The 16,480-nt window shown below is 38.0% G+C and overlaps 3 protein-coding genes across 3 annotated transcripts in view; all 3 read left to right on the top strand.

Annotated features, from left to right (window-relative positions):
- The window catches only part of LOC128383814 (astrocytic phosphoprotein PEA-15), a 50,000-nt gene extending 47,114 nt beyond the window's left edge, over window positions 1-2,886 (top strand). The window contains exons 2-5 of the mRNA XM_053343402.1: window positions 1,259-1,433; window positions 1,560-1,715; window positions 2,178-2,809; window positions 2,842-2,886. Coding sequence (XP_053199377.1) covers window positions 1,262-1,433; window positions 1,560-1,715; window positions 2,178-2,242 — 393 coding nt within the window. The 5' untranslated portion in view covers window positions 1,259-1,261 and the 3' untranslated portion in view covers window positions 2,243-2,809; window positions 2,842-2,886. The remainder of the gene's footprint in view (window positions 1-1,258; window positions 1,434-1,559; window positions 1,716-2,177; window positions 2,810-2,841) is intronic.
- Window positions 2,887-10,973: 8,087 nt separating this feature from the next.
- Window positions 10,974-12,650, top strand: LOC128383524 (sterile alpha motif domain-containing protein 9-like; the record flags this gene model as incomplete). The annotated part of the gene is made up of 1 exon (XM_053343134.1): window positions 10,974-12,650. A coding segment is annotated over exon 1 (1,677 nt), but the record flags the coding sequence as incomplete, so codon positions are not given.
- On the top strand, window positions 12,644-14,592 carry LOC128383811 (uncharacterized). Its single transcript, XM_053343399.1, has 5 exons — window positions 12,644-13,464; window positions 13,861-13,898; window positions 13,986-14,131; window positions 14,221-14,435; window positions 14,539-14,592. The coding sequence occupies exons 1-3, from the start codon at window positions 12,702-12,704 to the stop codon at window positions 14,049-14,051; spliced, it is 867 nt and encodes a 288-aa protein (XP_053199374.1). The 5' UTR covers window positions 12,644-12,701; the 3' UTR covers window positions 14,052-14,131; window positions 14,221-14,435; window positions 14,539-14,592.
- The last annotated feature ends 1,888 nt before the right edge of the window (window positions 14,593-16,480 follow it).

The following is a 16,480-nucleotide window of genomic DNA, read 5'->3' on the forward strand; positions in this document are numbered from 1 at the left end:
AAAAGTGTAAAGTACCAGTTATTCAAACATGTAAAATGAGACATGATAGCACAGAGCATTTCTTTCCATGTAATTGTTGGACTCACTGGTTTCATTAAAAGTTACAACAACATGAAATTGATTAAACAAACTTGCTTTTATGCATCACATATTTTTTTACTCTTTATAAAAGAACTCATTATGCACAAGAAATTGAGCTGGAGACCCGTCCGCACAATGTACTTACAAATATATTTAATAAGAATAGAATAAAATAATCAATCTGGCAATAAAACAACAGTATATAAAAGTGAAACTATAAAGGAAGTAATGTAGGTGATATTGCTATTATGTGTAGACATGCAGACGTGACTATCCTCCAGCACACAGAATAAACTGACTAAAATAGGACTTTATTACGTCAATCAGTCCACTAGAGGGAGGCAGAGAGTCACTACATTTCACTACATTACATTTGCTTCAGCTGATTTGATGAAAAGCAATTTCAACAAGAACTTGTTTTTTCCCTCTCATCTCTTCCTTTTCTTCCTTTATCACCCACTAACATTGTCACTTTATGTCATTAGGCAATACGCTATTGCTATCAGATGTTTGTAATACTTGAATCTGTACATTTTTTTCATTTTGATGATTTCATGGAATTTGTTGACTGTAAAAAAAAAAATAATATCACCAGTAGGATCATTTATTTGAAGATTTGTCAATCCTTATTAACACACATACACACACATAAATAATTCACATGCAATAACCTGAGAATGTTCTTAAATTAAGAATTGGGTTGTACATTTTATTTTCCCTTTGTAGTAAGAAATGGCAGTGGATAAAAAATAACAAGCTTTTCCTTGTTTCCGTGCTGAACGCCGAGTCCTTCTCTGTGTGCATAGATCCTCCCTGTGGGAACGTTCCTAATTAAGGTGCAAGACAAGTGTTTTGTCCTGTCTTGTCTTACAGCTATCTACAAAAAAAACAAAAAGGAAAAGGGCTGACCTGTTTAAATATTCTGTTCCTGGTGTTTTTGTGTGCTTTTCAATCCCACCCCGACAGTATGCTATTGTCATTAGCTAAGACTCCCGAACTGTTTTCCACTCTGGAGTCTGGGAAGTAGGTGGGCAGACTGAGCAATTTTAACAACTCTGGGATATTTTGCTCTGTGTTTCTCCCTTTTAGTTTCGATTGCCTCGCTCTAAAGTCCTCCGTATTTTAGTCAATATATCTAACTGTTCTCCCTTCTCCTCTCTCTCTCTCTCTCTACCAGACCATGGCGGAGTACAGCTCTCTGCTCAGCGATCTGTCTGAAAATATCACCAACGAGGACCTGGAGCAGCTCAAGTCAGCCTGCAAGGAAGACATCCCCGAGGACCAGAGCAACAACATCACCTCCTCCAAGGAGTGGTTCAGCTACCTGGAGAAGAACGACAAGCTGGCTCAGGGTGAGAGACACAAAGAAACAGACGATTCCACGTCTAAAGCACTTAAAAACAGACGATTAAACATATCTGACATGAATTTGAGCCCTTTCCAGTGAACAGATCCTATTAACAACACCTCCCATGCAGATAATCTGTCGTACATCGAGCACATCTTCGAGATTTCACGGCGACCAGACCTGCTGACGAGGGTGATCGAGTACCGCACCACCGTGCTCAAGATCTCAGAGGATGACGAGATCGACACCAAGCTCACACGCATCCCCTCTGCCAAGAAATACAAAGGTAACACACTCGAGGTGTTTAATCTCTAGAGCATGTTGGGACAGATTAGATCAATGTATCAGTTTCCTAAAATACCAAGGTGATATTCACCCTATTTGGACAAAACAATGTCTGTGACTGTTCTCACTTTTATGAAAGAGAAATTCTGCCATCTAGTGGTGAAACATAAAACTACATCTTCTCTAAATCACTGCCTGTTCCCGTTTTCCTCTGTCTGTGCAGTTTCATCATCAATTTAATGATTAATATTGTTATACCAACATTTTTCATTTTTTGCTCTATATCCATACACACATAACCTTCATTCACACACATACAATTACAAATGTGCATATTACAAGATCTTTTACTTGTTTTGTCTACAACTTGGTGTCTTGGTGTCAGTTTCTTATGATCTTTCGCTCTTTCTTTTTCGCTCACTCTTTTCTCCTTTCTCCAATCCCACCCTTTCCCTTTTAAAAGACATCATCCGCCAGCCCTCTGAAGATGAGATCATCAAGTTGGCTCCTCCCCCTAAAAAAGTGTGAGGTGGCGACCCCGAGCCCTGATCTTTGCACCTTGATTTCTTCACTCCTGGCACTCCAATCAACCACTGACCAACCGTTTCTGACCAGCCCCATTACTCCCCCACCCTTACACACACACACACATACACACACACACACACACACAATATACACATGTACACACACACACATACGCACCCTCCTCCTCCTCCACCCCTTACCCATCCTGCACTAAAACTCGCTGTAACACACGACCGCGCAGGCAGCCACCGACCAAGCAACCAATCAGATCAGTAGCGATGCAACCTTAGCCGCCGTTTCCAGAGCTGATGGGAGACGGGAGAAGAAAAAAGGACATTAGAAGAAGAAATCTGGAGACGGATCAACAGTATGTGTGTGTGCGTTTGCGTGTGTGTTTGTGTGTGTGTGTGAGAGGAGAGCGAAAAAGAGAGAGCGCCAAAGTTTACCCTCGATTCAAACACTGAGCGGGTCAGTTCAGAATGTGTCTTATATGTTACACTGTTCAATCTGTGATGCTGTTTATGCAAGTGTGTGTGTGTGTGTGTGTGTGTGTGTGTGTGTGTGTGTGTGAGTGAGTGTGTGAGTGAGTGTCAGTCAAGGTTGTTATTGTTAAAACAAAGACTAAATCCACCCAGGAGGAATATTAAGACAGTTTTAAACAAACCCAGCCTCCAAAACTAAACAGCAAAATGAAATGGCAAATATTTTCGGGGGGGTGGGGGGGTTCAGAAATTTTGAAAATGTCACAAACAAACGCTGACAGATAACTATAGAAAAAAGCTTAATTTTGTCTCTATCTTCACTTCAGATGTGCAAAATGGCCAAATAACCAAAAACTGACAGACTGAAAACTACTATCATGAAATAAAGTGAAACTAAAACCTGTAAATACACAACTTACCTGAAAGAAAAACAAAACTGAAACTTAAGTTTAAACTCGATGAAAAGAAATCAAAACTAATCTAAACCTCACACGTATGACTCCGGTTCTTGTTTTAACATGTAGCTGCATATTTGTTCCATGTGTATTCCTGATGTTAAAGCCCATATCATTCATTAAGACAATGACACAACATCGCCATGAGCTCCCCATGTTCGAAAAACTTTAAATCAAACTTAAAGGGCAGGACAGTCACTGTTCCTCAGGTAGAGGCACTGTATGCATTCCCTTTACTCAGATAATTATATCATGTTCAAAGAGCAAAAAAAAAAAGCTTAATATGTTAGAAAGATATTTAAAGTTGATTTACATAAGATAAGCCAACATTTGCCTTTAGCTTATAATCATAGCGAGAGTAGTGAAAATATTGAGATTGGAAAGTTCTGGATGTTTGTCGTCCATAAGGAGGAAGGGACCAGTTAGCGAGAAAAGGGTTGAATGAGCCGGCGAGAGATGTAAATATACAAATAATATATTACAAGAACATATAGCAGAAATAATATATTGACCCATAGTGTGTTTGCTCCATAAAGGACACTCACAAATTTCACTGTATGTTCAATTTCATAGTGTGATTTTCACCCTAATTTCGTCTAATCCGAAACCTTTCATCCATCCGCAGCTTGTGTCTCCCTACTAAGAGACGAAGGAGTACATTACAGAATATAAAATTATATTTTTAGAGAGTATATTGGCTATTATATTTACTGTGTGAAAATATTATGTTGTGTAATACATAAAGAGACAAACACTAAACTTTCTTTCACCCCTTTGTTGCCATTTCATTTGTTGCACACACAAACAAAAACTGACCAGTCTGTGATTTCTCGCTGTATGAAAGAGGACGAACGAAGGCCTCCAGATGACTAAAAAAAAAAAAATTGCAGATCAAACTGCAGGAAGGGTGAAAATATAATGACATGTGATAATAAAACATGTCCTTTTAATAAACTGTACATAAAGTAGATTGTGACATGGATCTCCGATGCACACAAAAATGCTCATAACCCGCTTGACTATGCCGTTCCCGCCACACACAAACACAATAGCTAGCAAGACTGTTGAAACTTAACTATAATAACCGCTCTTTTGAACACTGTGTCTCTTTTATCCCCACGATGAAGCCTTAGCACACTTTGTGTTTACCCCACAAATTTTTTTTTTCTGAACTGTGAGAGATTGTGTGTGTGTGTGCGTGTGAGGTGATAACGACGGCCGCCGGCACACACACACACACACACACAAACACATGTCGAGTTAATAATCATCAAAAACGGCTCTCGCTTTTAAAGAGAGTGATGCTACTTCTTTTTTTTTTTTTTCTTTTCTGAAATTTGCTAAGGACTTCAGTGTAGGTGTGTACAGAATGTCTGTGGGTCCGTCTTTATCGTCCTCAAAGCTGTAGGATCTAAAAATGAACCAACATAATAAATCTATCAGTGTATGACGAGTCATTTCTCCCAACCCGCCACCTCCCTCCCTTCTTTCCCTCACCACCACGCTCCACTCCAAACCCCAGTGCCAATGACTAAGATTTTTATTTCTTTTTTTTGTTTTTTTTTGTATTGCTCGCTGTATATTGTAGTGTTGGACTGATTTGTATCCTATGCATTTATGTCTGTAGGAAAACTGCACTGTAACGTATCCTCCCATCAAATCACTTTATCTAAAGAACTCTTGACATGTGACAAGTCGTCAGGGTGTTTGACCAAGATCCTGATATTTATTTTTATTTTCCTTTTTCTTTTTTTTATGCATTTGCATGACAGTTGTGTTGGGCGAGGGAGTGGCACTTCCTCAATAAGAGGAATTCAAACTGTTGAATCATCATGTTCATTGTTTAAAATTGGAACAAAAAAAAAGGAATTTGACCAACTAAACTGTACAACTCACATTGCACTCTCTTTTTGCAAGCAACGTCTTAATAACTGAAACATTCAATAGTCCTTTAATGCCAGCAATTGTAAGGCAAGGTTTGATACTTTTAGTTTTCAAACTGTTTCTTCTTTGCATGAAACATTTAACTTAATCTAGACCAGGTCAGGTTTATATAGTATTATAGAAAAGGAAAAGTTCACCCTGAAATGCTTAAACATTGAATTTCAGGGATGATTTTTTGAGTTTTGAAGGGGTGGTGAAGTCTGATTGTCAGTCAGTCAACAACCTTTAGTTGATAGCTCTGACATTTGGTACAGATATCTACAGTTCACAGACGATATATCTTAATGACTTTGAGCATGCTGACATCAGAATTTAGCTCATATCTGTGACGCTACATCTGATGTTTATGTTTTTATTCTTGAGCAACATTAAAAACTGTTATGCCAGTTCCTTATAGACAAAAAAGGCACCTTTTACACTCCATATAGGTTCACCAACTTTTACCAGTCATGCAAGCAGGAATCAATGGCTCAAGAGTCTTAAGCAAAATAGACGAAAATGCAAATTCAGCCACAAAGCGTGCTCATGTGAGAGGCACACGACTTTTTCTCAAATGAAAAAGAAACCCTTTATTGCTCGCTCTCTCTCTCCACCAGCGGCATTCTTCCTAGATAAAACTGAAACCCTGGGAAATGTTGAAACTCACCAACTGATGTAGAAACAGATGGTGACGCACCAAAAAAGGTTGGCTTGAAATTGACGATGTAGTAACAGTGTGAGAGTATTTCTGGGTGGATGTTTCCCGTTAGCATCCACACTAACAATCGTCAGGCCAGACCCCAAGTGAAGCGGTGGCTGCCCTCCTATAGCTTTACCTGAGACTGCGGCTTCGTGTGTCCGTCGCAGAGCTGAACTGAGAGCATTTTGTCAGGCAAATGGAGGCAGTTCTACCTACTGCTATGACCTGTGGGTGAAGGCCTTTCCCTGCGTTAGAGTGGATGTGATTATTGGCCATAAATGTTGGATTTTCAGTGGAGCGCTTTGGTAATATCACAAACCAAAAAGTGGGATTTTTCTCTCCAGATTCTTAGCATTAGTGTCCACTGTTGTACTTAAAATCAGCAAAGGAGGGTTTGGGCCAATGAATTTTTATTTTTCTCTCTCTTTTTATTTGCTTTTTCTGAATAGCAACTCGTGAATTTAGATGTATGTGACCAAGTGACTTTTAATTTTACTTTTTTTCTCTGTCTCTGAGGAATTTCAGTAGGCAATGGACTCATGTTAGCAGTTGTGTGGTAGTTTGTCAGTAGTTTGACGGTAGGATTGTCCATGCAATATCCATAAACATCAAAAAGGAAATCATAAATCCAAATGCCTGGTGCTCTAGACGCTTCTGGAGTGTTTAAAAATTCTGTCAGCGTCAAAATGTGGCTGTGCCGCACCCTTCCCCTATTTTAGTTTCTTCTTTTATATATGTGTGTGTGTGTGTGTGTGTGTGTGTGGTTTTTACACCCACTTCTCGTTTCCTCCTCCTCTAAAAAGACAACCACCATCACTATCACCATGGTAACCACGGCACAGCCCCTCTTGACTCCATCACCAGGCAGGTTATATGTTTGGCATCGCTGAGCGTTTTCCTCTGTAGCCGTCGGCACATAAGAATATCAACATATCAGTCACAAATGATGTCAAAATTAGGATTTCCATGTACCAAGTACATATCAACTTAGTAAATGCTGCAAAAATATAAACCTACTAAAACATCTATGTATTTATGATGAATACCTGATAATAACCAACACATGAATATAGATGACAGGAAGAGGCAGATACTGTGTGAAGGTATTCATGTAATGCTATAACAGTCAATTAAAATCCATTCAAAACGATTATAATTTTTGCTTAAGCATATGACTGTGTTCTTTTTTTGTTGTCTTTTTTTCCTTTATTAGTTTGTAAATATGTATTTTGAATATATATCACTGTGTTTGTTTTGAAATTGATTAATTTATTTAATGCCTATATATTGTTTTTACCTGATTTTGTTTTACTAACTGGAAACAAATCAAGGGGATGTTGCTTATCTAATGTTAAGCAGACCGTGCATCAACACTTTTATAATTCACGTTTATTCTCTTCATTTATGTTTTGCTGTTTCGGCTTTGGGTGATGATTTTGCAACAAAAAAAAAACAGAGGAAAAAAAAAAGTGATATTCATTTCATTGTATTTACTTATGTGTAACATATTATGTTCTACTGTGTCGTATTTGATCAGATGTGTCGTGGTCACTGCTTGTAAAATGATTTTTATTCAGAGAGTTTCCAAATCATGACAAAAGAAGAAAAAAAGCAGTCACAAAGTCATAATCTGCCATATTGTTCGTACGCGACATGTCGTCACTTGCACATTGCACCGAGAGAATTTAAAAGAAGGTTGGAGTCTTAAAATGTTGGGCGTAAAAACTAATATTAAAAAGCCAGGCAATTGACAACCCTTATCTGGACTTTAAGCAGTCAATCTAGTTTTATTTGCTATTTTTTATTTTTAAAGTAAGGTGTAAGTTAGTGAACGGTCAAAGGGGACACTTTCAGTATCAGTGCTGGGTAGAGTAGTGTAAGTAGTGAAGAGAAGGTTTTAGGGGTTGACGCTGTTTTTAAAAAAAGCAGAGGTGTGAGTAGAGAGAGGTGGGAAACATCCGATGTCACGCCTCTGCATCTAGTGAGTATCATTTTGAATGTGGCAGTTCTTGCACAAGAATGCTGTACAATGGTGAGATGGAGTAAATGATAATGAGTCATGTTAATGTTGGGAATGCTTAATGTTTGTCGGATGAAGTTGAGCAACTGTTTTGTTTTCCTTTAAACCTTCTAATCGTCCCAGGTATAGTGCGAGTCATATTAATTTGAGCGTTTCTGAATATTGTGCTAATGCTTTTTTTTTAAACCATGCACACATATAGCAAAATATGCGATGCATCTCTTTTCCCTTTTTTTTTTTGAGGAATAAAGTTTACATTTCATGCACACAAAAAAAAAGAAGCAAGCTTTCACATCAGAGGTAAATGTGCCAACTTGATTCAGTTGCAAACTGCTGGGGGTGGATGGATTTGAAATCATGACATGCTTGACGTTTAGCAATTCCTTCGTGATGTTTGTATTGAACAATCTTAACTTCGGATGGTCACAGGGGACGTTTGTGGCCAAGTTCAGAGGTTTTTATGCAGTGCTTTGCAGTGGTAGACAGTAGAGGCTATTTTGAAGTGTTGTGCTTTCAACGCTTTATCTGATCATTGCAGCTGGAGTGTTGTGATCTGTCACTGTGGGTGGAGGTTATTACAGTAGTAAGGCTGAAAAACATTCCTGTGGTGTTATTTATGTTTCATAGGAATCTAACTTGACTTGAAAGGGTTTGTAGATTAGAGGAAGTTTCTGCAGAGGTGTCAGACAGCACTTGAAAAGTCTAATTATGTGTTACTATTATACAAATCATCAAAAAAAAAAGGAGAGAAAAGTTGTGGTTTTGAGGGTGGACACATCTGTAGTTTTGAAACACTAACCCTTCAAGTAGCAGAGGTTTTTACAAAAATGCATTTGCAGTGTTTCGCATTCAAAGTTTGAGCTGCTTAGGCGAATTTTGACAGTTTTGTTTCATTAGTGCAGATGAGCAGCATTCAGAGCAACCTGGATTTATTTCCTGTAAGTAACGTTGCTGAGTTTAACTCTTAAGTACTGAGATCTGTCCTGTGTGTCACTGCCTTGAGAGTCAGCCAATGGGATGTTTTCTCTCGTATCCTGTTACTGTGTAAAGTGCTTTGTTCTCAAAGGGTTTAAAAAGTGATGTGTGGATCCAGTTCATCAGTCATATATTTGAATTTAAACAAAGATAAGATGATGTGCACACAGATGAATTTGGCAGTTCTGTTTCGGTAATTAGAAAGGTGACATGAAGGATGTTACACTGTGCTTAACGATGCAGTGAAGAGTAACATTACATCCATTTTACATTTTCACACACTGTACAGCTCACAACATAAAAACCCTATTGGATGCCATGGGCTCAATGCTGTTAGAAACTTTTGCTAAGGTTTTCCTCTCATGGGGCAAGAAGTACTTCAGGATTTATTTTGCAATGACTGCAACAAAATATGATATGAGGTATTATTCAAACAAATATAAAGGTGTGGCTTTTTGTCATGATTTAAATGAGACTGAACTGTAATTATGCCATTTTGTCATTGTGCTAAAATGAATATAAATATTATATATTAAAATATATTTGCTAACCTATACTGTGTTTCCTGTAGTTTCTTTATTTCAAATATGATGGAGAGATTACAAAAACGAAAGATTTATCTGGACACCATACATGTGCAGCAAACCTGTGTTACAGGAACTTAATGTACAATGCTCAACTCAGGATTTTAATTGTCCCTGCTGCCTCCTCTGCCAACTGCAGTGATTTAATCTAACGCTGGTGAAGCCACAGGAACGTACTGTTGAATGAACACAATGAATGCATTGTTAAGTTTCCTCCTGAGAATTGAAAGTGCCTTACAGTAAACCACTAAAACTAATTTGCTTTCATCATAAGGCATATGGGTTTTTTACTATTTATCTCTTTTTCTTTTCTTTTGCTTTGAGATGAGAGATCAAGAGATTAATTAAGAGATTAATTATTTGCATATCATCCTGTCACCAGTGTTTCATAAATCAGTTGAACCCACCCTTTACTGGAAATCCTTGTGAAGCATTTACAGTAAAACGATACTGCTGCAACAATACTAAAAGTTACATATAGTAACTATAATGGTATAATAATAATAATAATTTGTTGTTTTGCAGTAAGTACAAGTGTAAATGTGCATCTCTAATAAAATTAGCAATATATTTGCAACATTTGACTTGCTTCCTAATAATATTCTGAATAAAACATTATTTTAGATTTTGAGAATACAAACTTTCTTCTTCAGATGTGACCTTGAACAACTCTACTACAAACTGTTTCATAGTAATTATTACATGGCATTTGCAGTCTACTTCTGTGTCTCTTTGTAATTACGCCCACATACCGTGGGTGTGGTGTGTTTTTATATAAACTCCAAACACCGTCAGGGCACAGTTCACAATTGCCTGCCTGCAGATATTGAAAACACGACATGTTCATAAGACTTCAGAGATCTCATAAGCAAAAAAAAGGTAGGAAAAAAATCTTTATTTAAAATATAGTCTCAGCTACACTGTTACTGTAAGTAGGGCTGGGTATTAATACTCAATACCTTTTTAAGGTATCTTTCAAAATAAATCTATACCAAGTAGTAGTGAGATGTCCTCTGTCTAACTATGCCTATTTCTGGCTATGAGCTAGAGATGTAAAAGCTGCACCTATGATTTTGTTTAAAAGTTTCTGCAGATTTAGGGCCATATTTTCATGAACCCAAACCACAGATCATAGTCAACCGTGCCCTGCAAAGTAGGCCTGTGTTGGACTGTGCCAAGCCTACTTTTCCTATGTCTGTGGTCATGTGCATCAGGTGCACCCAGGTACACTTGGACAGGGGTTTAGTCAGCGTACATTATCATACATTATTGATATGCTTGTTGGAGGTGGTTTGTTTGTTTTTAAATAACAAACTATTTTATACAATTTATTCTGAAAAATCTTGTTGCTATAGCCTACACTGTATGTATTAGTACTGTATAGTAAATATCAATGTGAAACTTCAGGCACCAGATTGGAAATTGAAATAATCAATTATAAGAGATGAATTTAATGCACACATAAACATGGAGGTTTCTAGGTTATTTTGCAACAATGTGATATACTTGAACAAAGTTTAACCAGTAGATCTGACATAATTGTTTGTTTGTTTTTTTACATTCATTAAGGGACAAGACACTGAAAGTCCAAGATGGCAAGTGGCTTGACTCTGTCCACTGCTAGACGAGGAAGTGAAATAAGAGATTCCTTCTCACTGTTAGATGTTCTCTATGCAAATCAGTTTGAAGGAGAGTCTATTAAAAAAGAAGTTGTTGAGCAGACAGAGGAGACCTTTTACAGAGGTGCCCCTCCTGAATGGTTAAACTTTCACATTAGTGAACAGGCCGAGTCAGATGGTACTGGAACTTCTTTTATTAAACGAGATGGATACGATAGACTTAAACAACAAATTGACAACAAAAGAAATCTCCCTGGAATATCAACTGTGAAACTCTTCCACCAACCAGGATGTGGAGGAACCACACTGGCCATGCAGGTGTTGTGGGACTTGAGGAAGACCTTCAGGTGTGCTGTTTTAACAGACTCAACCTCAGACATCACAAATGTTGCGACAGAGGTGGTCCATCTTTTCACAGCAGGCAGTCAAGGCTACCAGAAAACTGTGCTGCTGCTACTGAATGATGAGCATAATCTGGAAAATCTCCAAAACAGCATTATGGAAAAGATAACTGAACAGAACATAGTCACCTATAGGCCTGTGGTCATTTTCCTCACCTGTGTGAGAAAAGATGCAGTTCTACAGAGTGACCACACTGTCCTACAAAAAGTACTTTCTAACACAGAGAAACAAAAGTTTAATGAGAAAAAGAAAGAGCTGAGCAAAAAGTACAAGGAGAAATGCGGACAGTTTCATGGCTTTAACATAATGCAAACTGATTTCTCTCAAGCGTACGTTGATCAAGCATGCACAGTATTCAGTACAGTCCAAAGATCAAATAAACCACTGAAGACCCAGCTTGCTACCTTCCTGTCCCTGCTGAATGCCTATGTACCAGGCTCATATCTCCTTGAGTCCCAGTGCCTGGACTTCCTCAAACATAAAGACTCCATCCATGGACACCTTTCACTGGAGGACAGAATGAAACCCTTTAGTCATCTCATCATCACTTTCCAACACGATGCAAGATCTGGAAAAAAGGTCCGCATGGCTCATCCAATGATTGCACAATGTTGTACTGAACTGATGGGTGGCGCAGGTGTGACCAGAAGCGACACAGCAAGAAACTTCTTGAACCGTCTCTGCAGAGACGAAGTTTCTCCATGTTTGCTTGGTTTCGTCAAAGAAATGCTGACCAAGAGAGAGATGAAAGTAGAAGAGAACCCAGTCAAAGATAATGAGGTTAAAGAAGACCAAGAAAGGTTTTCTAGACTGATTCTTGATATTCAAAGTCAGGAGTGCGATGTCCAGAGTGCATCAGTTTTAAAGGTGGCATCGAAGATATTTGAAAAGAATCCTTTTTTCCCACAAGCACTTGCTCGCTTTTATTACATTGAAATAAAAGACTACAATAAGGCAGAAAAATGGGCAAAAGAAGCGAAGAAAAGAGATCCCAAAAATTCATTTGTTGCTGATACTCTGGGCCAAGTCTACAAGAACCATCTGAAGAACAAAGAGTTTTCTACCAAGCCGAGAGAAATTTTGCAACTCGCCAAAAAGGCCATTGAAGCTTTCAAAGATGAAGAACGACTTGCTGAAAATGAATATGGTGAAGACATGGCAGAAGATGGCAATACCAAAGTCTCACATATTTTTAACACCAGAGGGCAGTTTGGTTACCTGCAGGTTTGCAATCTGTTATATGACCGACTTGTTGCACAAAACGAAACCTGGAAAAGAGTTCTCACAAACAATGTGTCCATGGGCTCAGTCCTTGAATCATTAGGAGACAACAAACTCTACAGATTTAATCATCTGATAAGCAGCCTCAGAGATGAGGTTGAGAAAAAATGCAACTTTATAAATGCCTATCTCACTTTCTCAAAGCCTAGCATGCAAAAAGATGATCCATCATACATTCAGAGGGATGTGTCATCATGCTACTTGAAGTATGTTGAGCATCCACTACCTGACCTGATTTCAGATATCATGGACAAATGTGAAAATGTGGAAGAGAACATGTCACCAAGTGATGAAGACACCCCTGAATCTCACATTGTTGCCCTCCTCAAAGAGTGGGCAGAGGACAACAATAGTTCCCCTGACTTAACGTTATCAATTCGAAAGAGTGAAGACTCCTATGAGTGTGCATATGCCATGTACTTTCGATCAAGGTACCTGCGTCCCTTATTTTACCTTAGCAAAGATGAGGCCCTGAGCAGAATTGCCCCTACAAGGCTTGGTGAGTTTCTGCTGGAAAATGAGGATGCAACAACAGAATTCATCAATTACATGACCAACAACGATAAGATTTTTAAAGATCTGAGATTCCAAAAGAACCTCCTGACATTTCAAGGAGTTGTCCGCAATTACAAACTGTTTGCAGACTTAGGAGGAAAGGAGATCATGGTGAATCCCAACAAACAAGACAGCCTCTGGATTCAACGTGAGGTTTCCTTCTACCTTGGATTCACCATCAGAGGTCTGGTAGCCTTTAGTATCCGGACCAAGAACACCAAACAGGGTAGGAAACTTATAGGAACTAAAAACATAAGAGTTGATGACTTCAGTAGTTCAATTAAATATTATTTTCCTCTTACTGCATGTACAGTTTACATCCACACCAAATGACAAACTATTTTGTTTCACACGTTGACAACTATTGACATTACAACAGATAAACTTAACGCTCTCTTGCTTATATATGTCACCATTACCAGTAGTATCAAAAAAGACAGTGAACTGGTTGCTTATAAATTTTCTTTCCATAAAGCTTTCAGTAGAATATTAGATACCAGGAAACTAAGTGCTTTATACTATTTCAGCAAAGTATCAACAATACAGTGAAAAAAATAAGATCTTACAATGATTGTGTCATCTAATGTAATGTTGTTTGTATCTACCCATGTGTCATAATAAGGGCCTCTGAAAAGCTGTGCCTCTTGTGGCAGTGTCATGGTAAGAAAATGTTTTGCTGTTTTTTAAAATAAAAAAAGGGTGATTCGAACAACAACTAAAACAATCTTAAAACTGTGGTCTTCACAGGACTCCAACTGGACTGCAACCACACCTGCCTGGAGAACAGAGCAGGGTATCCTGACCTACAGGTAAGAACAACACCTTACAATGTCACAGCATAAGGGAAATAAAACAGTCAGGGCTGTGAATTGTGACATTTTTTTAATGCAGAGGTAAAACTGGGATCCACCACATATCCTTCCATCAATGCTGTATTTGATACATGGCATAGAAGAACATATTTTTCTTGTCACAACCTTAGGTTGCAGTCTGAAGCAGGACAGTTCAAATGCAGTGTATCTGGACTACGCTGGGTTTGTAAGAAAAAAGTCATCTTCACATACCAGTTTAAAACTTGGGAGGAACACCGACAGAAGCTGAACTTGGTGCACTGCAAACCAGGAGGTCCCCTGATGAATATTACAGTCATAGATGGAAAGCTTGACGAAGTGCATCTCCCACACTGGATCTGTATAGGTGAGTGAACATGAAGATAAAAACTAGAGAATTGACTCAAGTTCTTCGGCATGTGTATGATTATTTTCCTGCTAAATGTCTTTCCTTCTTGTGTCTTGCTCAGATGGCTTCCCTCAAGTTTCAGACAAGTTTGCAGTTCTACACAAAAGCCAATCTGGAAACTTTATAGAAGTAGTGTCAGAGGTCACATCATCACATGTCAGATTATTCCAACCCAGCTTCCCCACAAATGGAGTCATGATAGCAGATGGATTTCCAGTGAAGGCCCACTGCAACGTCTTGATTTATCAGGCCAACCGGAAGCACCTCACATTGCACATTCATCTGATCCTTCGTGATCCTGATCAACAGCAGGTCAGTTCAATTGTCCTAATTATCACTCAATACTGTTAGCATTGTCATGAAGTACGTTTTGTTGTTGAAGCTATTATACATCAAAACACAGGCAAAAACATTGTCTACTATGACCCTGAAGCATATTTAAAACTTGGATAATTCTTTTACAGAAAGTGGAGCAAATGGAAAGGGCCAGCCAATCCAGAATCATCCACAAATCAAACACAGAGAAGTCACTACAAATACTGGATTCATTCACCCTCACAACTGATGCAGAGCCTGCAGAAATTTCCCCTGCTGTATGGTTTGACCTTTTTTAAGCTTATACACAAGTCTACCAAGTTTATGATCTTCTATAACTTTAATGCCTTGTTTTACAAGATATTAACATTATTTATTGTTATACTCAACTGCCAAAAGCTACTAAGGATCAAACTAAAAGAGATCAGTGATCAGAAGGCTGTTCTGTTTATTATTGTTGTCATAGATAGTTGGCCTAAAGGGTCAACCCTGTCTCCCAGAAATGATGCTTATATGCTACTAAATTGTTTTCCCAATTTCTTAAAAAAACATTGTGATTATACAAAATGTAATCACTGTCAGCATTACATTTACAAGAAACTATTTTATGACTGAATGAATGACATTTGGGTAGTAGTAATAGTAGATTTTTTAGCCACCATATGCAGTACAGTGAGGATAAACAGTATATACAATATGCACTTTTTACTTTTTTTGATTGACATTAAATTCAGTTTTGTAGAGAGAGACTCTATGAATGTCCACCAAGAATGTAAGTTTATGACTCTGGTCTGGGAAAGATAATAAGGTCAAAAAGAGGGGAGTTTTCTATTGATGTGTGTTGTTCAAGTATCAGTCTTTTCTCTTAGTTCAGATGACACAAAAGGTCATTTATGCTTTTAGTTCATGCCCCAATTTAGTTATTGGTCAGAAATGGTCTCTCAGGAGGTCTGTTCAATCTCCATGAATTAAAGTAAAAGCCATAAGGTGTACTACATTTAAATACATGTAATTAGTCAAGGTCGTGTCACAGCCTCATATGGAACAAAAATGTATCGTTAAAATTGTTATATGCGTTAAGCTAAAGTGTCTTAAAGCCCTACTTTTCTCTTTTCACTTCTTCACAGGTGGTACGCAGCATACCAGATTTCTTTAAGGTGGTCATTGAAAATGCAAGCAGTGACTTCAGGCTCACACTAGGAGATGGAGAGAATCACACTGTATGGACCTGTGAGATTTCAAAAGGTTCGTGTTTGCTGGATAATTTTGAAAAAATTCCTAAACCTCTATCTACACAACTTTAAATGTATTAAAGACGAGTATTTGTGAAGGACAAATGTTGTGTTTTCTGAATATATTTCAAGCAAAACATTTAGAAGCACAGACTACCAAATGACCATTTAATTCTGCATTTTGTTCCAGATGAGTACCAAAACTAAAACAGTGGAGAGAAACACAATGAGGGGGTAACAAAAGGAGGAGGAGCATTCTGGAGAATTACATTGCTGTGAAATTGTAAGAGGGTCTGAAGAGTCACAAAATGATAAAACATCTGTATATTCTGATTTAAAATCCATATGACTAATCTGTTATATGATTTATATTATATATGAGGTTACAGATTTTAGCACTTACTTTTGGGGATTTATGGGATTGATGAAACTGTAAGAAGCAACATGCAAACAAAG

This window comes from Scomber japonicus, chromosome 22 (genome assembly GCF_027409825.1).
Source record: "Scomber japonicus isolate fScoJap1 chromosome 22, fScoJap1.pri, whole genome shotgun sequence".
Lineage (NCBI taxonomy): Eukaryota > Metazoa > Chordata > Actinopteri > Scombriformes > Scombridae > Scomber > Scomber japonicus.

What these genes read in the sequence shown, in the direction of transcription:
- LOC128383811 (XM_053343399.1), top strand. Translation starts at nt 12,702, where the DNA reads ATGGGCTCAGTCCTTGAATCATTAGGAGACAACAAACTCTACAGATTT. An exon ending in GACCAAGAACACCAAACAGG is followed by an intron (nt 13,465 to 13,860) that starts GTAGGAAACTTA and finishes TGTCATAATAAG; the next exon opens with GGCCTCTGAAAAGCTGTGCC. An exon ending in CCTCTTGTGGCAGTGTCATG is followed by an intron (nt 13,899 to 13,985) that starts GTAAGAAAATGT and finishes TGGTCTTCACAG; the next exon opens with GACTCCAACTGGACTGCAAC.